Below are 23,093 nucleotides of genomic sequence, written 5' to 3'. Positions count from 1 at the left end.
GCACAAAAGTGTTGACAGTGACAGCAATAATGTTTAGAAAGGGAGGATTATGTCACTTACAGTCTATTTACAAAGGCAAAAGACCATGAACTACAATGACAGTTGATCAAAGATTGGGTACGTTAGGGGTAAACTTCAGTTATCTAGAAATTGTATTTCTTAGAATGTTTCATGTTTCTCAACAGCCTTGGGCCCAAATGAGACTCTTGTTCAACAATCGTATATGGATTAGTGACTTTATCTATTGACGCTGATTTCAATCAACTTTTGTAAACAAGCCATTTGTAAGCATGTTATTCACCAAGCAACAAGTGTGCACATTATGAAGTCATATTTGCTGGTTTTAAACATTTGCAATAACTTCATTTCAATCACCCTATTTTCTTGGCTCTGTTTTATTTGGGTATTTGTGCCAATAACCACAGTTCATAGGTTTGGGTTATAGAAAACCTGACACAGGACAGAAAAAAATAATGCTGGGTATACCATCAATACATAATGGTTAATTTAGGGGTCTTCCTCTCTTTTTCTAGGAACATTGCAAATTGTGAGAATCATCTGTATGTTATCTAGGAGTTTATTTACCGCATGAAGATTCAGAAATAAAATGTGTGGTTTTAGCAAGTGAATTCGGTAGTAGAGATAATGACTCAGAAGAAATGTGCTCATACAGAATCCTTGGTTGCCATAGTCTCTGCTGGGACCTCAGTATTTTTCTTTGGAGATAAAGTATTAAAATTTAGAGGCCTGTGGGTACCTGGGTGGCTCAGTCGGTTAAGCATCTGCCTTCTGCTCAGGTCATGACCCCAAGGTCCTGGGATCGAGTGCCGCACATCGGGTTCCCTGCTCAGCGGGGAGTCTGCTCCTCCCTCTTCCTCTGCCCCTTGCCCTGCTTGTGCACCCTCTCTCTCGCTCTCACCCAAATAAATAAATAAAAATCCCTAAAAAAAATTTAGAGGCCTGAAAGTTAAACATTATTTGGGACATTACTGGCTTTGCTCGTTCCGCGGTGCAGAATGTTCCTGCAAACAAGAAGAGGGCTGAAAATACTCTCAACACTGCTGTGATATTCATATTCAAACTTCCAGAATTAATGACTTTTGAAATACCTGAATGTGACTGAATACCAACATTGTATAAAGACTATGCACGGCACCTGCCCCTGCTGCTGCCGTGAGCCCTTAGCTACCAAAGTCTTATCAAAGGATAGCTGCACCGTTGTCTAGGTGTGTGTATGCACATGCGTGTGTGTGTGTGTGTCTGTGTGTCTGTGTGTCTGTGTGTGTGTGTATAAATCTTTTGAATTTGCCAGAATGGCTAACCCTTTCCTTAGGGTTTTCTAAATACAGTTGCACATTTGAAAAGATGTCATGTAAAAGTCAAAGCTCTGCATTTTTTTATTGGGATATGATACTGATTACATCTCTGTCTTAAGAAAACTAATTTAAATATGCTTTTGTTGTTCTTTCTGTAGTCTTCTTTCCAAAACTAACAGTGAAGCAAGCTATCTAGATGCTGCTCTGTTGATCCAAGTCCAACAATCAAACTTTATTTTAGCAACAACAAACACTATTTTTAATATGAAGAGCAAAGCAGATACCAGGGAAGTGTGAAAATACAATCATCTTCATAGAGCGCCAAAAGATAGTCAATGCTTAACGTTTAGAAATTTAGTGACCGGGATCTCAATTGCTTTGAATTCTAAATTTTTATTTTCGCCTACTTTTCCTTTTTATTCTAAAATAGGGAATGAATAAAAACTCCGTTTTTCATATTCTTTTGTATCCTTCCAAAACAGATGTCACCATCGTGCAGAATTTCCCTTCTATTGATCTAAAATAAAAGCATGGAATGAAGTTTCTGTCCCCTGACCCATTATTTCTACCTTATCTTTGCCTTTTCCACTCCCTGTGCTTTGAGGCTCATGCCCTTTACCTTCTCTTAATCCTTCCTACTTGTAATACTACACTATTCCAGCTAGAGCATTTCTTTTCTCCCAGTGCAGATCCTAAGGACTCTGGATAATTCTCCCCTGGCTTTCTCGTCTACCTGCTCCTATGGTTTTTATTTCCGTGGCATTAGTCATCTGGATGAGAAGAAAAAATTCGGTCAATCATTAAAATGTCTAAAATATCCAAATGTTTGTTTTTCTGGAGACATAGCTTACACTTTCTTATTTATTTTTGTATGATGTCTCACTCCAGCTGTCATCATCATATTTATTTATTTTTTTTTTAAGATTTTAGTTATTTATTCATGAGAGACAGAGGAGGAGAGAGAGAGAGAGAAGCAGAGGGAGAAGCAGGCTCCCAAGGAGCAGGGAGCCCGATGCGGGACTCGATCCCAGGACCCTGGGATCATGACCTGAGCCGAAGGCAGACGCTTAACCATCTGAGCCACCCAGGCGCCCTGTCATCATCATATTTATATGCTTCTCTCTCCGTAGTCTGTTCAGTCCCATGGAGCATTGTATTATTCTTGACATGTGCCCAGTTTCACTTTTAACTTCGTTTTGTTGCTTTAATAATGGTAATCTATCTTATATAGTTGTATAAATTATGCCTACCAACTTGATCTATTTAGTACCCGGTAAGCTATTTATTCATAGGGTCAATATTTATTGAACACCTACTATTAGCGACGATCACTCCAGTTCTATACAGGAGTATTCTGTCCTGTGAGATTTAAAACTACTCGAAATTCTTTGAATACCATCTCAAATCCATGGGAAAGCCAAATTCTGCCCAAGATTTCTGCAAATTCCCCGGGGCCTGCATTCTCTTGGTAGCTTCTCCTGATTTCCTGTACTTGCTGAAAACAGAATCGCACCAACATCTCAATTTCCACAATTATTCTTTCACTTGTAGACCAGAGCAGGACAGTGTGCTGCTTGTCCAGTTTTCCCAGGATAAGGCAGTTTTTTACAGAACAAACTTTATTGAAGATTCAGAGACAAGACAGGGGACTTCAACCATATTTGTAATGTGCTATTTCTTACACTGGGGGGTAGGTGAAAGGGTATTTGTTACATTTCTCTTTATACCTTTCCATATATATCCCATATATATGGGCCCCCCCGACCCCCACCACTCAGGTTCGTCTTGAGGGCCTCCTTTTTTAATCAAACAAGCCCGGATGTCACGTGACACAGCTAAGCCGAATTTCCCCCTGGGAGAAGAGTCCTAGGAACATAGAGATGACTATGTTCATAGTCATATGAACTATGACTAGTTCTTATGAGAAGCTTTGTTAGATGATGAAGAAACAAATAATTACAATGCAATTAGATACGTGTTATAAGAGCAGTTATGCCCAAAACAGAGGAAAGAACAAGTAACTACCTAGAGGATTTAGGGAGGTAGTCTTCTGGAAAGAGGTAACCTTTGAGCTTCTCCAGAATGAGCACAACTTAGCCAAGCAAAGTAAGGGGTATTGAGAGGTGGGCATTCAGGCCAAAGGACCATGTGGAAAATCCCAGGAATGCAAAAGAGAGCTCGGGGTGACCAGTGGCCTCTGAGCCTGGGGAAATAGGGGGGACCAGAATACAAAGAGCCTCGTACGTCACGCTGATGAGTTTAGACTTGGCAAGGCCAGCCGTAAGAAATGAGCAAACAATTTTTATCAGGGGAGTGACATATTACCATTTGGGAAATTTATTTATGGTTGATAATTAATCCTAACTTCTATTTTTAAAAAGAAATACTGTTTCCTTATTTCATAAATACCACAGATGTAAGTGTAATAGTTTTCCAAATGAGTCTCCATTTCTGTTTAATGCTCAAGGGGTAAAGTTGATTCTCAAAGTGTGGTCTGGGGAATCCCTGCAACCCAGTCTCCTGGGCTATTCTCTAGACTTGGGATCCTGGAAAAATTAAGACCACTGAGGGCTCCAGATAATTTTTGTATACTAGTGGATGAGAACCACTATCCTAACTTTCAGTTGGAATACCATGAAACTAAACAGAGAGATTTTTCTTGATCACAATTTGATTTGAACTACTGCCATCAAAAAAGCATGTTAATCATAACAAATGCAACAAAAACACCCCAAACATTTCTATAGTTTGTTTTAAAAAGCAAATTCAGGATATCAGATTCTCTCCTTATCCTTTATAGAGATTTCATGTTCGTGATTTGTTGGCTTATGTCCTGCCCCAATCAAAGTGTTAGGTAGACAGCATTTACTGTCCTCCAGGCTTAGAGAGAAGAGAGTTTCACGATAGTGGCCAGCGCGAGCCAGGAATGGAGCCCCAGCCCAATTCAGCCGTAAGGAATTATTCTTCTCTAATGTGGCCACAGCTGAGACAGAGCCCACAGGTTTGTGGGCCCTACCTCCCCAATCTAGCCTGGGCAGTGGGCAGGAGAACTAGCATGTATAATGGCCTCTCTGCTTGGAAGTTTGCCAGTCTCCCTAAAATGTAGTCAGCTCCTCCGCCCAAGAGAAAAGGAGACGTTCGGGGCTCCACATAAAATCTGGACCAACCTTGGACTCAGTATGAGACAGATAAACCCTAAGGCCTCTTGCAGTCTTAACAGCATATGACTTGGAACAACAGAGAGTGTAAGTCCCCCACCCCACCACTAGCAAGTGGTAGGTCAGGCAACCTCCAGGACTGACTTTCATCGGCAGAGAATCAACTGAGGGTGTCTTCATCAAGTGATTGAATCATTTTTCTTTAAAATTTTCCTATGTTTATTCTTCCTGTGTTTTTTTTCTACCAGGAAGTCAAAGCTAGATTGGTGATTTTCCAAATTGGAGAAAAACATCACTGAAGATGAACTTACCATGCTTCTTAGGTTGAGAAAACAATACGTTGTTAGACTTCAAATGTGAAATTAACAGGAAATTTTCTGGTTTTGAGATGAACTCTCTTCTTTATTGTGAATTTTGAGCAGAGTAAAAAAATACAGATAGTAAATAATAATAATAAAATACTCATAGTATTAAAAGACTTGGAACAAAAGCAAAGTCCCCCTCCAGCCTACCCTCCCCCACATCCCCCTCCAAAGAGGCAACGGCTTTTAAATCTTCCAGCTATTTCTTCCACTTATTTACTTCCATATTTCTGAAAAACAGGCTCATAAGAGTTATTTTAACACTACTGACTTGCAGCTCAGTAGGTGAGGACACTTCTGTGACCTACAACCCTCCTTTTCCTCAAATGTTCCCAACATGCTTAGATCAAAACTTTTGGCTAAATCAGTAGTATATGGTTTTGGGAAGTATGTTCATTGCTAAGCCACTGCTTTTCATGTCTGTGACCTTTCTTGGACAAACTTTTGTTTTTCCTGAAGCTTTTTAAATTTTCTAGTCACACTTGTCAGACAGTTTTCTTGGTGTCCCCCAGGGGCTGCCAGCCTCCGGCTCCAGTGTAAGTTATTTATACCACGGTCGTCCTGAGACACTCATTCTGTTAGCTCCTCTCTCCTAGATCCCGGGTCTTCCCCTTTCTTGACCTAATTTGTTTTTTTGGTGGTGCACATCCTCTGGTAGTTAACCGTGGAAGTATGCCTGGATGGTAACATTTTTGCTTCATTATGGACCTGAAAATAATCTGTGTCTCCTCAAACTTAATGTACCGTTTGGTGAGTATAAAAGTCTACATTGAAAATCAATTTCACCCCAGAATTCTGAAAGCCTCATGCCATATCTCCTTCATAGTATTACGGTTGACACATCCAATGCCATTTTGACTCCAGGATCTTTGTATATGACTGTTTCTTCTTGTTGTTTCCTCCTAGAATCTTCTCGTTGTCCCCAGTGTTCTGGAATGCTTTGATAGGGTGCCTCAGATGTGTGTATTTGTAAGAGGGGGACATTCAGCCGGCCCTATCAATCAAAACATTTATTTTCTTCCCTGAGAAAATCATTTATTGTATTATTTCTTCGATAATTTCCTCCCATTTTCTCTCCTTGGCCTTTTTGAAACTCCATTTGGTCAGATACTGGACGTCCTCAAGACTTCTGCACTTTTTTCCTTATTGTTCACCTCTTTTTCTTTTGCCCTATTTTCTGGGTAGATTTTTGAATTTCTCTTTTATCATTTCCATCAAACTTTTAATTTTAGTTGAACCCCTGTATTATTTACTACTACCTAATTGATTATCCCCCAATTTTTCAGTTTGAAACAGCAAACTTTTATCATCTCAGACATTCTTTGAGGGTCAGGAATCCTGAGTAGGAGCCTGGGTGATGCTGTCTCCAGGTCCCTCATGGGGTTCAGAAGCTGTAGGCTGGGGCAATAGTCGTCTAAGTCTTGACAAAGTTGAAGACTAGCTTGCAAGATAGCTCATTCACAAGATTGTTGCCAGGGGCCTCAGTTCCTCAATACATGGGCCTCTTCATAATGCTCCTTGACTTGACATGGCAGCTGGCTTCCTCAAAGCAAGTAACCCAAGACAGAGCAGATATCACAATGTTATTTTTATGACTTAGTCTCAGAGTGACGTAGCATCACACTTGTCCTATTCCATTGGTCCTACAGACTGACCCTGGTTCAATACTGGATGGGACTACAAAACTACATGCATGCCAGGAGGAGGGATCACTGGGGGCCATCTTGGAGACTAGCTCCACAGCTCTGTATTCCAATTTTTGTTGTTTCTTTTTTCTTTCTCCTCTGTGTGTACCCACCCTTTTGGAATGGCCCCTGTTGGGAATACTTCATGACCCCAATCCAAATAATTTTAAAATGGTGTTTCTTGGCTCATGTTCCCTATTATGCACAGGAACCAAATTCGAAACCACCACAGTTGGCTTCTAGACTCAGTCCAACCATGTGATGATCCAGTCCCACCACTGCTTTGTGCTGTCATTGCATGTTGCTCACCAGAAATATTTATCTTGTGTTTGAGTTTGTCTTTTTTATTTTCTGGTTTTGTGTCTTATCTTTTATTGGAACAGAGCATATGTGTCAAAGTATTTACAAATGTAATGGTCCAGTTGACGTGACGCTTTCACTGGCCACCCAGCTTCCAACAGTTGACACTTTTCATCTGTTTTTATCTGCTCACCTGTTTTTCTCAGCTTGTGAGTTGGTACTCTTTTTTATTCTTTATCCATCATCTTATTCTGGTTTTCACACACACACACACACACACACACACACGCACACACAAGAGGACAAATGCAAAAGTATTTAAAAAACTATCTTTCTGGATTAACATTTTTCTTTTAAAGATTTTATTTATTTATTTGACAGAGAGACACAGCGAGAGAGGGAACACAAGCAGGGGGAGTGGGAGAGGGAGAAGCAGGCTTCCCACGGAGCAGGGAGCCTGATGCAGGGCTCGATCCCAGGACCCCGGGATCATGACCTGAGCCGAAGGCAGCTTAACGACTGAGCCACCCAGGCGCCCCTGGATTAACTTTTACATACATAAGTGAGACTGTTTTTTTTTTCTCCTTGTTATTCAAAATAATATTACTACCCAAGTAGTGTCCATATTTTCAGATAGTATCACACCAGAGTCTTCCCAAAAATCCGAAGAAGGCTTCCATTTGGAAAACTGGCCTAGTCGTAAGGGTGACCTTCAGCTTCTTATGCTCCTTTTATGTTACCTTTAGGTTTACAGATAGAAAATGGATTTTCCCTTGAAATGTCTTATATTTATGTGATGAAGTGCAAGGTTTCTAAACACTTCTAGCAACTCTCCCAGAACCCAAAGCTGAAAAATGTAAAACTTTGAAAATCACTTTAGATTTGCTATTGACAACTGGTATAATTAGGCACGCAACAGCTCCCGGAAGTGGTGAAAGGCACGTGATCATCCTCCACATGGACAAGAGCTCAGGGCTGCTCCTCCAGATTTCTCCCATCGGAAGTAGCATCTCTGGAGAGATCAACAAGAACTCTGACATGCCTGGTTCAAATGTGCTTCTTCACTGGTTGTCACATGCAAAAGGAATAGATGAGTTTTATATACAAGCTAGTTTTTTAAACAAGTAATAGTATCAAAGATATTTTCTGAAAGACCTGGTCCTACATATGGGCAAACCGAGCAGGCAAGCTAAGGGGTCCCGTCTGCCCCAACGCGTGTCTCACCTGTCAGTCTGGAGTTGTTCGAATTTTCTACCACTTGGGGCATTTATGCACATTGTGTGTGTGTGTGTGTGTGTGTGTGTGTGTGTGTGTGTGTGTGTAGGCATTTATCAGTAAAAAATGTGTCAGTTACAGGGCATACTTTTAAAAATTAATTCACTAGCGTGCATTACACTGTATGAGATTAGCTTGCTGACACCTCTCAGAGAGAAAACCACAGTAGTAAACGAAGCAGATAGGGCTGATCAGGAGGATTGTGGATGGAAGAGAGGAGACAGTTGTGACTAGTTTAATGCTTCCCAAAGTCATGCCTGTGTTGGACAGTGTAGACTTTCACCAGACCAAGGGAAATGAGGAAAGTAAGAACAGTGTAGATATTGCTTATGGAATAAAAGTTATTTATTTTCACTTTATATAAAAGAGCACCTTGCAGTCTGTGAGCATTTATTTTCTTGCTTCCTTTACAGTGTTTTAATTTGCATTTTCTTGGGGCACCTGGGTGGCGTAGTTGGTTAAGTGCCCGACCCTTGTTTTTGGCTGGGGTCATGATCCGGGTCATGACTGGGGTTGTGACTGGGGTTGTGAGATGGAGCCCTGAGTCAGGTTGCACTGCAGTCTCAGTGCTGAGTGGGCTTAAGACTCTCTCTGTCCCTCCCCCTTTTGGGCAAGAACCCTTGCATGCTCACTCTCCCTCTCTCTCAAATGAATTGGGGAATCTTAAAAAAAAAATCTTGTTTTTTTCTTATGGAATGATGATAGTAGATGATAGATTTGCAGTTGGCTCATGTGTGGGAGGGTAGATTTGCTTGTTTGTGTTTGAAGATAACCATCGCTCTTACATATCAAAATATAAATAAGACAATCCACTGTTGGTCTCCATTAAATTTTTTTTATTTTGTTGCCCTGTGAAGTTCAAAATACAAGGAACTTTTAGATTAGATGATCTTCTGGATTCTTCCCACCCAAAATTTGCATCACCTGGGCCCTCCCTGCCAACAACCCTTAGACTGAAGTGTGGTAGGAAGAAGGGGAGGAACATAAGGAAGGGAAAGGGGGGAAGAGAGAGATTCCTGTGTGCCATTTTGATAATTTTCGCACGTCACAAAATATTATTTTTCTTTTTATTTTTTTTCCAACTATTTGAAAATACAAAAATCATTCTTAGCTCAAAAGTAGTGTAAAAACAGACAGCAGACTGGATTTGGCCTGTGGGTTGCAGTATGCCCATTACTGATTTATACTGCAAAGTCCATGAACTACCATGTTATGTTCATCACTGGGATTTTACATCCCATTGCTGGGGGCACAGCGACAGTGTGAGGGGAAGAGATATATCTGAGTCCCTCCCGCAATGCCTCAGTAGCCTACAAAGCCAGCCGATAATTAAATATAGCAGAGTGGTTGAGAATATGGCCCTGGGTCAAACCACCTGGATTAATATCCCCCAGCTCCATTCATAATGAATGACCTCCAGCCTCCGACATCCAGTTTTCTTAGCTCTAAGGTGGAGCTAATTCTAGTACCTACCTTACAGAATTGTTATTGGGTGTAAATGAGGTCGTGCATGAGGCAGGGAGCCTGATCAGTGCCCTATGCAGTCACTGCTCAAAAAATGTTAACTACCGGGGGCGCCTGGGTGGCTCAGTCAGTTAAGCGTCTGCCTTCAGTTCAGGTCATGATCTCCGGGTCCCGGGATCAAGCCCCCATGTCAGGCTCCCTGCTCAGCAGGGAGTCTGCTTCTCCCTCTCCCTCCCCCTCTGCCTGCGCGCGCGCACGCTGTCTCTATCAAACCAATAAATAAAATCTTAAAAAATAATGTTAACTACTGAAATCATCATAGGACAGATCCAAGTTCATTTCCTCTACAGCATCCTTATCATGGGATCCTTCAGAGTCTATTAATCTTAAATGAATGGTGAAGGCCTCTTAGTACTGCTAGACTCAAAACATTTTAGGGCAAGAAAAAAAAAAAACCTGGAGTTAACGATTATAAATCCCACTCACTGCCTTACACGAGATGGATGGAACTTTCTTACTGATTTATTCCCAAATGTACCAGAGACCTCTGATTGCCCCCTTCTTTGTCAGAGCCAGTAATGTGCACGCTTGCTGTCGTCCAGAAAAACAAAAAACGGGTGGCTGATTTAGATGTCTAGACTAGTGGTGTCTCCCTGGACAGGGCTTGAAAGATAGGAAGTGGCATCTCCAGTGAGATTTCTGCGATACCCAAGTGGGGCGACAGCGGCTTCTGGGTGGGGAAGAAGGGGCCACCGCGAGAGCGGCGCACGGGTGTCATTCCCCTTTAGTGGAGGGCATGCTGCCAAGGCTCACGGTCAGTTGCTTAAGGCAGACGCGGGATGGAGGGGCCCTGCGAAGAGCAGTTCATGGAGTCTGTCTGGCTCAGTCAGCCACACTTGGTCAGCTCTTTTCACACAGAAAAACGTTCGCCTCAGGCTATTGGCTGGGCAAAGGATCAATAATCATAATGCAGAATCAACAGACCTGCTCAGTAGAGTGTTAACCAGCTTTGAACGCTGCCAACTTCCCCTTACCCCAAACCAGGCCAGGCTGGGCGTGGGGGAGGAGAGGCTAGGGGACAGGCAGGAAACCAGAATATGTCACCCCAAATATGTCTCTTCGACATAAAAATTATTTTGAACTGAAAGCAACGATGAAGCAATAAATGCAGAGAAGGCTTTTTATTTTGTTGCATATTTATAAAAGGGCATATTTTTCAACTTCGCGGAGGGTTTAAAATTTTCCAAAAAAAACCTTTTCAGTCCAACCTGGTGTTAATTTTAACTTGTATTAAAATAACCAAGGCTTTTAGTTTCATTTTTTGCCACTTCATCAATAGTTGCGCATAATTCATGCGTAAAGAAAATATCTCAGTCACAGTAGAGCAAAACAACAGCAATATGATTCATATGTCTTGAAATTCCAGGTCCAAATTGGCTGTAAAAAAATTTCCACCTTTCCATCTACCCATTGATCCATTTAATCAATCCACAAGCCTTGGCCGAGGATATATTATACATCAGGGTTACTGATGTGAATTAGACTAGAATTCCTTCCCTCCTAGGGCTTACAGGCACCAGGGAATATATACATTAAACATAGGAGCAAATAAGAAGGAAGACCTGATCTCATTTGGGGGCAAACACTTGTTCAAGCTAACATTGAAAGATTTCCAGTAACGTACGGCAAACGTGGCTTTTACTCCAAGAAATAAAATAAGGCCTGTCTCATGACCTCCGTGTACCTTCTCAGAGGTTAGAGGACTGGTAATTTGCCTCCTCTTACAGAGAGGTCCAGAGTCTCAGAGAGTGCTGTGTTGTGTCTGGGAGGCAGAAGGGTCAGAGATGCTCACTGTCCACTGGAAACCGTACCGTGAACTCGAGCATTGGGTCCTCGCACGGGTGGCTCTTCCTTGCCCAATATCTAGTGCTCTTGGGTGTAGGACTCAGACTCCTTTCTGAAGCCCCGCTGCCCCCTCCAAATGCTGTGTGGGAGCAGGGTGCTTGTCCCTCCAACCCTTGGGGCCAACTGTCAGCAGGTACTTAAACCAGAAACAAAAACTAAGGCTCTTGTCTTCAGGCAGCTTTTGCTTTCCCAAAAGTGAGGGACAGAAAAGCCTGGCTACTTGCTCGGGATGACAGGAAAAAAGACATCGCAAACAAAAAACAGATGTGCAAATTAGTGTGTCAAATGATCTAGTGTTTAGAAACATTTAGAGGATTAGCTCTAGCTTGCAGACTCAGATTTTAGGTGATAGCTTAGACTAGTGGAATCAGAATCACCCAGAGGGCCGGTTAAAACAGAATACTGATATTAAAGAGGGCACATTCTGCGTGGAGCACTGGGTGTTATGCACAAACAATGAATCATGGAACACTGCATCAAGAACTAATGATGTAATGTATGGTGATTAACATAACAATAAAAAATAAAGAAAAACAAACTAAATCCTGCAAAAAAAATAAAATAAAAAATAAAAAACACAAAGCACACACACGCACACACACACACACACACACACACACACAAAACAGAATACTGAGACCCACCCCCAGGGTTTCTGATTCAGTGTGTCTGTGGTGGGGCCGATAGTTTGCATTTCTGACAAGTTTACAGGTGATGTGGATGCTGCTGATCAGGGGATCCCCACTTTGAGAACTATTGCTTTAGTAGAGTATGCTTGAATATGTGATTGAAATGAACATAAAAGTTGAAAAATCTAGAAAGACAAGATTAAATATATGATGTCAAGGTATGACTTAATGACCCCAAACATCTAGGAGGAAAATCAGAAAAATCTAGTCTTCTAAAAAGTACCAAATATCCAACACTTGGAGAGAATATAGATTTTCCTTTTCAGTCAATCACTTTCCATTCATATAAATTGTGAGGTATGTATAAACGTGGTGTCTGCAAATTACTCTACACTTCCCTTCCTTGAAAGGTGGCATAGCCTACTGCTCTAGGCTCAGGAAATATATTTAATTAAAGATGTTTTTGCCTAAGCATTTTATTTTAATTGAACAAATAGGGTCCTCCACTTTGGAAATGTCTGAAGCAATTTCTCTTTTTTATGTTTTCTACCAACCAGCCAGCACAGGTCCTAGACTTGCCCTGCCTTTGCTGTCAATTAATATTCTTTTCCGGTGGAAAGCAAACTCATTCTCAGTTAATATTAACCTGAAGAAAAAAATTTAAAAAAGGTAAATACATAAACATAGAACATGTGTCAAAACACATTTTAAATTCAGTATTTTCAACTACCTCTTTGGTCCTCTGCTGGCAGAGAAATCTTTAAAAATCAACCTTCACTAGAGTTGGCCTGTGCATAGGTTCTAAAATGTGTCAAAGTAACTGAGATAGGATAAGAGTTCTCAAGCTCACAGCTAAATTTTTGTTTTTGCTTTACACCAAGAATATGTCACTACATTAGTGAATTAGTTTGTTCTCCTTAAAGACACATAGTGGGTATTGATCATCTTTTCTCAGTCTTGAACATCATTTCAGGAAAAGAAAACCTTCGAATCACTTACTGAAGATATGACCAGTTAATATACACATACGCATATATCATATATAAATATACATATTCATATATATAATATACATATTATATATATTATGTTAAATCTAAGAAACTTGCCAACATTAGACCACTTTCTGCTTACGGTTATGGCAATTTCATATGGTACAACTACACATTATCCTGAAAAAAGGAAAGATGACTTCGCCTTTTCCATAAATAACTTAGAATTCCCAAACAGTAAAAATGATGCACACTCACCGGACAGTTCTCCTATGTGCAAAACATCTCACTTCTCGGCTCTGTTTCTCTTGATACATTATTGCCCCAGTATAGCATGGCTCCTAATCATTGGTGTTTAATGCTCAAAGAACAGAAAAAAATGTTTGCTCTTGCCCTGCCAGCCAGGATTTATTAAGCTGTTTTTAAACAAAACTCTTTCTTTTTCCCTTTTCCTAGGGTTGTGTCTGTAAGGACAAAGGCCCGTGCTTCTGTGATGGGATCAAAGGGGAGAAGGTAAAAGCAAAATCTTAATATTGCTTCTTTCCTCTGTAGAGCTCATCCAGGAATTTGCTCTTATTTATCAGAAAGACCCGCAGTGTGTTATTCCATTCCCCAATCCAATTTTAAAGAAATTGTATATAAACATTAACCAAAGAAAAGGAAAAAAATAAAAACCTTCTGGTAAGTTTCAGACGACTTGTGTAAATACCGTCAGTTAAAATGTAACTCTTTTGGGCGCCTGGGTGGCTCAGTTGGTTGAGCGACTGCCTTCGGCTCAGGTCATGATCCTGGAGTCCCGGGATCGGGTCCCACGTCGGGCTCCCTGCTCAGCGGGGAGTCTGCTTCTCCCTCTGACCCTCTTCCCTCTCGTGCTCTCTATCTCTCATTCTCTCTCTCTCAAATAAATAAATAAAATCTTTAAAAAAATAAAAAAATAAAATGTAACTCTTTTGGTCTGTAAAGAAAAAGGAACAAGTTAGCAAAAAATTAAAAAAAGCTTATCAGAATGCCTCTCTATGTAGAAATGTTGATAAACACGAAAGAACTGAAAACAACTCGATTCACTCACTTTGACACAGGCATTGAAATCCCAAGACTTCAAGGCCTGCAGCACTGGTGCAGGCGCGCCCCCTGGCGAAAGAATCCTGCAACAGCCCTCTGGTTGAGGCCAAAATGCAGCACCCGGAAGTACTACCGGTGTCCCCCGCTTTCTGAAAGCTCGCCTTGCGCCACTCCGCTTTTAGGAAAGACCCACATTGCCATTCGTTTTGCTAACCAGAAGAAATCCAAAGAGGATTTTGCTTCTGTGAAAACAACAACAACAGCAACAAACAAACATTACCATATCAACGTAGGTTTTTCATAAAAGCAAAATGGTGTAATTCGAACTTTCAGAAAGCGGGGATTTTACACCATTTTACACCATTTCAATTTAGGAAGAGTTTCGTAGGAACTCTGTGCCTTCAGATAGCGGGGCAAACCTGTAGCTCCATTGCAGAATTCAAGAAAATAAAGAATGCCGTGAAATCTCATTAATTCGCTCCATTAACTTGCAATTTGTGATAATTAAGAGAGAGGCCGAACTAAAGTTTTTTCTTTGTTTATCAGGCCCTTTCCTCAGGGACATTAATGAATTGCTTAACAATATTGAGGGGTGACTAAAAATATTTTTAGAATGTATTTTTAGCTCTTTAGATAAAATAATTTGCATATAATTTATATACTAACTATATAATAATTATTCCGTTTATTTTCAATTATTCTATAATTAACACGAACTTTGATTTAGGTTTTTCCCTAAAGCTATGAATGTAGTATATTCAGATGCGGGTTGGAAAGCCGGGATTCATTTTTGCTCTCAAGATTGAGTCCCGGGCGCCTGGGTGGCTCAGTCGGTTAAGCGACTGCCTTTGGCTCAGGTCATGATCCTGGAGTGTAGGGATCGAGTCCAGCATCAGGCTCCCTGCTCAGCGAGGGGCCTGCTTCTCCCTCTAACCCTCCCCCCTCTCATGTGCTCTCTCTCTCTCTCTCATTCTCACTCTCTCAATATAAATAAATAAATCTTTAAAAAAGAAGAAGAAGAATTTATCGAGTCCCTACTATGTGCAAGATGCTATTCTAGGATGTGTGAGAGTAACAGTATTGAGAGAGGACTAGCCAATTTTTTTGTTTCTCTTTTTATGGAATGTGTGTGCACGTAACCATGTGAAATTGCTGTCTTTATCTCTTTCTAAACTTTTTTAAAATTTAATTTACCAATTGTGTAATTAAATTGACTGAATCAACCAGCGACCTTTATTATTAAAGAGCAATCCCAGGACCCAGGTTCACCAGAAAATTATTTGTTGGCAGAACCATGTCACTCATGGGGCCTAAATTATTTTCACTCACTCGTTACTAGAGGCATTCTCATAATATCATCTCTTTCTAAAAAACAATTTAGCTCACCCTTTTGGTTATGCCATTCTTGATATCTCCTGCATCTCCTACACAAAGAGCAGATTGAATTACTAATTCCTGTGTAATCAAGAAAGGGCTAAAACTGATAGCCTGCATGTTGTTCTTTTCAAGCTACAAAGCAATTACGCGCACTCCCCAAACACATTCTTGTGCCTTAGCCTCACTCTCTCTCCAACCCCAAGCAAACACACTGCACCAATCTCAACTTTCTCACTGGCCTGCCCCTGCTCCAGTTCTTGATGCCCTCTCTCTTGATCTCTGCTCTGTGTAGCGCCACCATTTGGGGAAAAGTAGTTCCTACAAGACCAAAGGCAAACACTTTCAAACCTATAGACAAATACTAAAAGCAGGTAGCTTTCCATTTACTGTTATACTTACTGCTGAGTGTCAATTTTGTTGTTCCAAGGGGAAAAAAAATATGTCAAATGTCCTCATTAAGTTGTAAAGAAAAGAAAGCAATGGTTGTGGGTATGTTTATTGCTGGACAGTGCTATTCTGTGTGTTTCTTATCCTATGCTGGTTTTTAACAGGGGGAGAAAGGCCTTCCCGGACCTGCTGGTTCTCCTGGCCAGAAGGGATTCCCAGGTCCCGAAGGCTTGCCTGGACCACAGGGACCCAAGGTATGTCAGTTTATAAGCTTGGAACATCCCCAATTCACCTAACCTTCTTTATGCCTACCCCTGGGTTGCTGGGAACCTGGAGAGAATTCAGCATCTCAGCCAATTGGTGGATGCCATGGCGAATTCCTGCTCTCCAGGCTTAGCCAGGTCCTCTCTTATCTCAAGAGATTCAAATGTTGGGGCGCCTGGGTGGCTCAGTTGGTTAAGCGACCGCCTTCGGCTCAGGTCATGATCCTGGAGTCCAGAGATCGAGTCCCGCATCGGGCTCCCTGCTCGGCGGGGAGTCTGCTTCTCCCTCTGACCCTCCCCCCTCTCGTGTGCTCTCTCTCTCTCTCTCTCTCATTCTCTCTCTTTCAAATAAGTAAATAAAATAAATCTTCTAAAAAAAGAGAGAGATTCAAATGCTCATCACCTTGAAGTTCCGTACTCAACTTCCTCCTCCTCCCTGACCCACACAGCTTCTATCCCTGCCTATTTTCTTTCGTCTTGCATGAAAGGGTGAGTTCTTTTGGCCTTTCATTCAGGACCTGTTCTTACCCCTGTGTCTGGATCCTGGGATTCCCACCAGAACCAAGCCTCTTGGCCATTCCTTTCTTTTTGTTGTTAGCTTTTCTCTTTCAGTCCTCAAGCATGCTTATATAAAATTTCCTCTGGATCATTCAGGTCCTGTAAGCAAAGATTGCCATCCTTTCCCTGTCTTTCTTTTCTCTGTCAAGATTTTAAACACCAAGTAACTAACCAGGCTAACTGTAATTCATCTCCTATTCGCTCCTCAGCCGCCATAATTTTCCTTTGATCCCCCTGCCCTGAAAATGCTCCTGCAGAGGTCACCCATGACTTTTGTGTCCTTCTGCTTTGTTTCACCATGTGGATCTCTCTCCTTGAAACACTTGTCGCTCTTTGTTTCTGGAATCAGCCCTCCTCCGATTCTCTTCTTTCATGGGTTCCTCTTTCTCAACTCATCACACATTTTTATCCTAAAGTCTGTGATACAACAAAGGGCTTTGTTCAAATAAATACCCTAGAGGATTTGCTAAAGAACTACATAACCACTAGATGTGCTGATGGCTCTTTCCTGCTGCGGACATTAGCTAGACTTAAGCCTGGGCTCTCACGCACTCACATGGTTGTTCCCCCGACTGCAGGCCTCCAGCAAGCTATGAACTAACGAATAAGCTATGAAAGATCATCATAATTGATCCCCACAGAGTCTTTTTAAATTTCATAAATGTGTGGACTACTTACTTGGTCATCAAAGGCAACAGTTACTGCGAATTTCTTCTGTGTCAGGCATTGGGACGTTTACTCTTGACTGTCTCTCAGCTACTCTTCACGTTGAACCCCAGAAATCATGACTATGGTGACTCAGTCTCTCCGTTTTAGGGATGAGGAAACCGACGCTCAGAGCACTTAAGTAACTTATCCTGTGCTCCATGGTTAAAGGTGACAAAATCAGAGTTCAAATCTGGTTTTATATGATGCCAGAATCAAATTCCCATAACCGAAGAAACTAAACCCACACCTACAGTTTCTAAGTAAACAAGCAAAATGTTGTGCTTTTCCAGGAATTCTACCATTATGTGTCTGTCTGATTCATGTATGTGGTGTTTCTCCATTTCTCTTTCTTCTGACCCTAATTTTGAAAAAAAAAAAAATCATTCAGATTTTGGACATTTAGTGCCTGAATTCGGCCCCATTCAGTGTCTGACCATCCCACCGCCTTCCTCCAGGGCATGGCCTAGGATAGTCCCCCTTTTCACTAATAAAATGAATTTGCCACTTCAACTCTGGACTTGGATCAACTCGTATCAACTCTTTCCTTTTTGTTTTGTTCTCTACCCCCATTCCTGTCGTTATGCTGGCACGTCTTTAGAGAAGCCAACAATCAATTTAAATAATCATTGCAAACATAGGGTGCTTACGATGGGTTATGTGATGTGGAGGTATTCCATAAAGTTAATCCAGAAAATTCGGGGGCCATGTTGTCATGGAGTTTGTATATGACAAACTTGTATATGACAAACTATGTACTTTATAGATGTAGCTGCAAAAGATAATTTGATCAAAGGCAGACAATTATTGCATATTAAAACCTGACCAAAAAGATTTTTAAGTGGGATCGAGCCCCGCATCGGGCTCCCTGCTCCGTGGGGAGCCTGCTTCTCCCTCTCCCACTCCCTCTGCTTGTGTTCCCTCTCTCGCTGTGTCTCTCTCTGTCACATAAATAAATAAAATCTTTTAAAAAAAAAAAAAAACCTGACCAAAAAGATTTTTCAGGTTTAAAAATTTCTTCTCTTAATTTTAAATATCGTATGCATGAAAAGAATTACAATTTGGGGGTCTTGTGCATAACACAAATAGCATCCTGCAGAGCAGGAGAACATGGGCATGCGCCCAGGCATTCCACCTCAGTCAGCGAAGGCCGACTGTGGCCTTGACCATCCCAATCTCAGAAGACTCTGTAACAACCCTTTCCTCAAAAAAAAAAAAAAAAAAAAATCAAAAATACCAAAACATACTGAAACTCCCAGGAATGATAAAAAGGGTTTTTGGACAATGGAACTTTCACACCAAGTGGCCTGGTTCGAAAAGTCTCCATTTAAGGTTATTCTCTAAGAAACAGGGCCTCTCAACTGTATTCATCATATGCCCGAAGCAAGTTTATCTCTGGTTCAGGCAGTTCTTACTTGGCTATTTATTTATTTGTGCATGCCAGGCCCATTTTGTTAATAAAGTCTTTCTCATGCACAGAAATATTGGCTGCCATTCTCATCCCCATTGTAACTGTATCATCATCCTCATCAGACCTCAGCCTCTGTCTGGCTAATGTGGGGTTTTACAGCAGCTCTTCTCAGACATTAATGTGAACAAGAGTTATCTTCTGATCTGGTGAAAATGTAGATTTGGAATCAATCTGTCTGAGAGGTGGGGGAGGCATGAGAGCCTGCGTTGCTCACAAGCTCCCAGGTGATGATAATCCTGCAGGCCCCTGGACCCCACATTGAGTAGCGGGGCTTTGAACGAACTCCTGTTGGTCCTTTCTGATAAATGTTTTCGCTTCAATTAAGCAAACAGGCAATTTCACTGTGTTAACACTGAAATAATCACAAGAACAAAACAGTTTGGCATGTGAAGAGAATGGGGAGTTTTAATTTATGGTTTCTTAGTGCCAAATAATTTCCAGTGCCTTTTTTTTTTTTTTCTTGGATCTAGGGCTCACCAGGACTCCCAGGACTCACGGGTCCCAAAGGTGTGAGGGTTAGTAGTCCAACTGGTCCATCCTGATTGTTTGATGAAAATTCTTCTTCTTTAAAAAATAAGAACTCTGCACTGTAAAAGTTATACAAATGTCACAAAGGAGTACATTCTATATGATACACTCAATAGATGAAGTTCAAGAACAGGTAAAAGTAATCTGTCATGGCAGAAAACAGTGGTTATTCTGTTGGGGGTGGGTATTAATGGACTGAGAAAGGGTGTGAGAGAACCATAGCGGGGTGGAGATGTTCCCTGTGTGGATGGGATGGTGGTGGTACCAATATGTACATGCACACATATGCAAAGGTTCCTTAAACTGCAGAAGCTTGGGGCACTCTACTGTATGCAAATTTTACCTTAAACGTCCACCCACAAGAGGCAAAAACAATCTTAATCATCTCTTTTTAAATATTGCACTATATGTTAACTAAAATGTAAATAAAAATTTCAAAAAAGTTTGATAAATGTAAGATTTTGAAAAGTTTGTCAGACCTTTTTTTTGGTTTGGTTTAGTTTTTCAAAGAGTGTTCAGCCATTCCTAGTCAGAGTTGCAACATGGGGTTATCAGAATGGTAAATACTTTTATGTTTATAGGTTGAAACACTTTTAAGTGGTTTTCTTGTCACCTTCCCCTTTTCTACGTCTGTAGGGAATAACTGGATTGCCGGGATTTTCAGGGCCTCCTGGACTTCCAGTAAGTAATGGGGAAAATGTGTAAATTTTAAAAAATAAAAAGAAAGCTCATTTTAATAAGACGTCAAAGCAGTAGCACAAAGGAATAGGTACTGAGACATGTGCTACATGATGAGAATGTTACAGTAGAATCACATGATATATTAGAGTGCAGATTTGTAGGACGCACAAGTCCGGTTGGATTTCCTAAAATCCAAGCAGAACAGAATGGAATGGGACTTGACAGTATGAGATGAGATAGAATGGGAAGGGATGGGATGGACTAGAACAGATTAGCTCCATTTAATGGTGTAGAATACTAAAATAATGTTTATCCCGTGTATACATCCCTCTTCTTTTTCCTTTCCTGGCTTCCAGTTTAAAACAGCATGTTAAGGGACTTCACTTTATATAGAAGGGTCTTCTGTTCTATCTAAAATATCTGTATCTCACTTGATAATTTTGGGTTTTGATTAGCCCATTTTAGTTGCCATGATTTTTATTTAAATTATCTAAAATAACTAAATACACTGTTTAACTATGTAATAGCCATTTGTATTTAAATAAGTATCTAAATTAGGCCGTCTCTTCCCTCGCCTTGGGTCCTTCATGATGGCTCCTTGTTCCCGGGGCCCGGGGGGTGATGTCACCTCTCTGAGACTTGCTCTGTTTTCAGGGCACCCCTGGCCATCCTGGGCCTTATGGACCTGCTGGTGTCCCAGGATGCAATGGGTCTAAGGTATGTACTCCTCACACAGGAGATGGTTAGGAAACGTTTTGCAGAATGAATCAATCAAGGGGAAGGAGGAAAGAGAAGGCACAGACTTTCCTTGAGAGACTCTTTTAGCCAGAACCCTTGGTATGTGTCTTCAGGACAGAAACATAATGATTTTCTTTCTTCTTACGGCTTGGTTTCTGATTGTCTTTTGAGGACGTTCTCTCAGGTTCTTCCACAGAAGGACAGCTGGGGGCTCACCCTTCACCTAAGGTTGTGAGTGTATGTAAATCAGAAACGAACGCTTGGAATGCAACATTGGTCTTTTGAGAAAAGGGACTGAGCTTTCCAGTGTTCACTCATGCCCTCTGTTTGGTGATAGCACCCTCCTTTCCCCCAGAATGGTGGCCATGAAAGACCTAATTACTCAAGTTTCAAGGAAAGAGCAATTAAAAAAGTTCTTGGCACAATTACACTTTTGCCGTTTATGCACAATTTGAGAAACAGTAGATTCTAATCCTGTTTTCAATTAATATAATGGTTTTCTGGCCTTCAGCCTCATGACCCAGTAGCCATAAGGAATTTAGGTTACTCAGTCTAGATTTACCACTGCAGGGCTGGAAGAGAGAAACAGGGAAATTATCTCAATAGGCTGTTCTAGAACGACTAAAAAGAATAACAAGTTTTGTATGCCTTCCAGGGTGAGCAAGGGTTTCCAGGCCTTCCGGGGACACCAGGCTACCCGGGGATCCCAGTAGGTAACCATTTCTAACTCTGTATAAAGTACAAACACGAGTCATTTACAGAATGGCCGCGTGCTGAAATCCATCATGACTTTGCGGAAGTCAGGGGCCGCCGGTAGTAGACATTCAGAGCATGGGTGGGGGGGAGGTGAATGAATAAATGCATTTTGAGTTCAGGTTTGTGCTTTGGGGTTTTATTTTGCTTTTGAGACATCCAAGCAGAGATGAGTGATAGGCAGCTGGATTTGGTTAGAGGAGAGGCCCCGGATGGTGGTGACACAAGGAGTGAGAAGGAGGGGAAAAGAACCTCAGAACAGACAAGCCCCAGCACAGGATGTCTGGGTCAAGGAGAATACACCTATAAAGAGAGGGGCCTCGTGGTAGAAAGAAGACCAAGAGGAGTATATTATGGAAGCCCGGGAAAGATGTATTTCAGTAGAGGGAGTGGCTGACAGCTGACTAATGCTGCTGAGACGTCCAGTAAGATCTGAAGTCTTGTCATTGATTCTAGCGACGTCACTGTCATTGCAAGCCATAGGGAGGGATATTTCCAGCATGGATGGAGGCAGGAGGCAGGTGGGGCACTGAGGAAGGAACAGAATGGGAAGATTGCAGATGACATGAAGGAGAGACTGGTGGGGGGAGATTTTGTTTGTTTAAATGAAAGAAACTCGAGCATGTTTAAAAACCAGTGGGAATATATGTGCAATGGAATACTACTCAACCATCAAAAAAAATGAAATCTTGCCATTTGCAACGACATGGATGGAACTAGAGGGCATTATGCTAAGCGAAATAAGTCAATCAGAGAAAGACAATGATCGTATGATTTCACTGATATGTGGAATTTAAGAAACAAAACAGAGGAGCATAGGGGAAGGGAGGGAAAAAGAAAACAAGATCAAATCAGAGAGGGAGACAAACCATAAGAGATTCCTAATCATAGAAAACAAACTGAGGGTTGCTGGAGGGGAGGTGGTGGAGGGATGGGGGTCACTGGGTGATGGACATTAAGAAGGGCACGTGATCTAATGAGCACTGGGTGTTATATAAGACTGATGAATCACTGAACTCTGCCTCTGAAACTAATAATACATTATATGTTGATTAATTGAATTTCAATAAAAAATTTTTAAGAACGGTGGGAAGTAGACAGTGGGAGAGCGGGCAGAATAGCAGCAAGAACAAAGCAGTGATGTTAAGTATTTGGTTTCCTGTTTTTAGGGTGCTGTTGGTTTGAAAGGAGAAAAGGTAAGTCATGTGTGGCATATTATTATTGAAAATCTCTAAGTGGACATATGAAAAGATTTCTCTTAAATAATGAGGTAGGGGGTGGGGGGATGGGTTAGCCTGGTGATGGGTATTAAAGAGGGCACGTTCTGCGTGGAGCCCTGGGTGTTATGCGCAAACAATGAATCATGGAACACTACATCAAGAACTAATGATGTAACGTATGGTGACTAACATAACAATAAAAAATTTAAAAAAATAATGAGGTATAAGTAATTATAAATTAGGCTTCGCAATTAATTCAGAAAC

At 41.3% G+C, this 23,093-nt stretch overlaps 1 protein-coding gene across 1 annotated transcript in view; it reads left to right on the top strand.

Moving 5' to 3' along the window:
- COL4A3 (collagen type IV alpha 3 chain) overlaps positions 1 to 23,093 on the top strand; it is a 124,041-nt gene that overhangs the window by 42,702 nt on the left and 58,246 nt on the right. Inside the window, exons 2-8 of the mRNA XM_028105227.2 lie at positions 13,543 to 13,599; positions 16,077 to 16,166; positions 19,380 to 19,424; positions 20,074 to 20,118; positions 20,773 to 20,835; positions 21,512 to 21,565; positions 22,779 to 22,805. Of these exons, the coding sequence (XP_027961028.1) occupies positions 13,543 to 13,599; positions 16,077 to 16,166; positions 19,380 to 19,424; positions 20,074 to 20,118; positions 20,773 to 20,835; positions 21,512 to 21,565; positions 22,779 to 22,805 (381 nt within the window). The remainder of the gene's footprint in view (positions 1 to 13,542; positions 13,600 to 16,076; positions 16,167 to 19,379; positions 19,425 to 20,073; positions 20,119 to 20,772; positions 20,836 to 21,511; positions 21,566 to 22,778; positions 22,806 to 23,093) is intronic.

Source organism: Eumetopias jubatus, unplaced genomic scaffold (assembly GCF_037043125.1).
Source record: "Eumetopias jubatus isolate StellerSeaLion01/CBP00866 unplaced genomic scaffold, mEumJub1_p1.0 scaffold_3, whole genome shotgun sequence".
NCBI lineage: Eukaryota > Metazoa > Chordata > Mammalia > Carnivora > Otariidae > Eumetopias > Eumetopias jubatus.
Note: the sequence above shows the minus strand (reverse complement) of the source record. Positions and strands in the feature narration are given on the sequence as shown.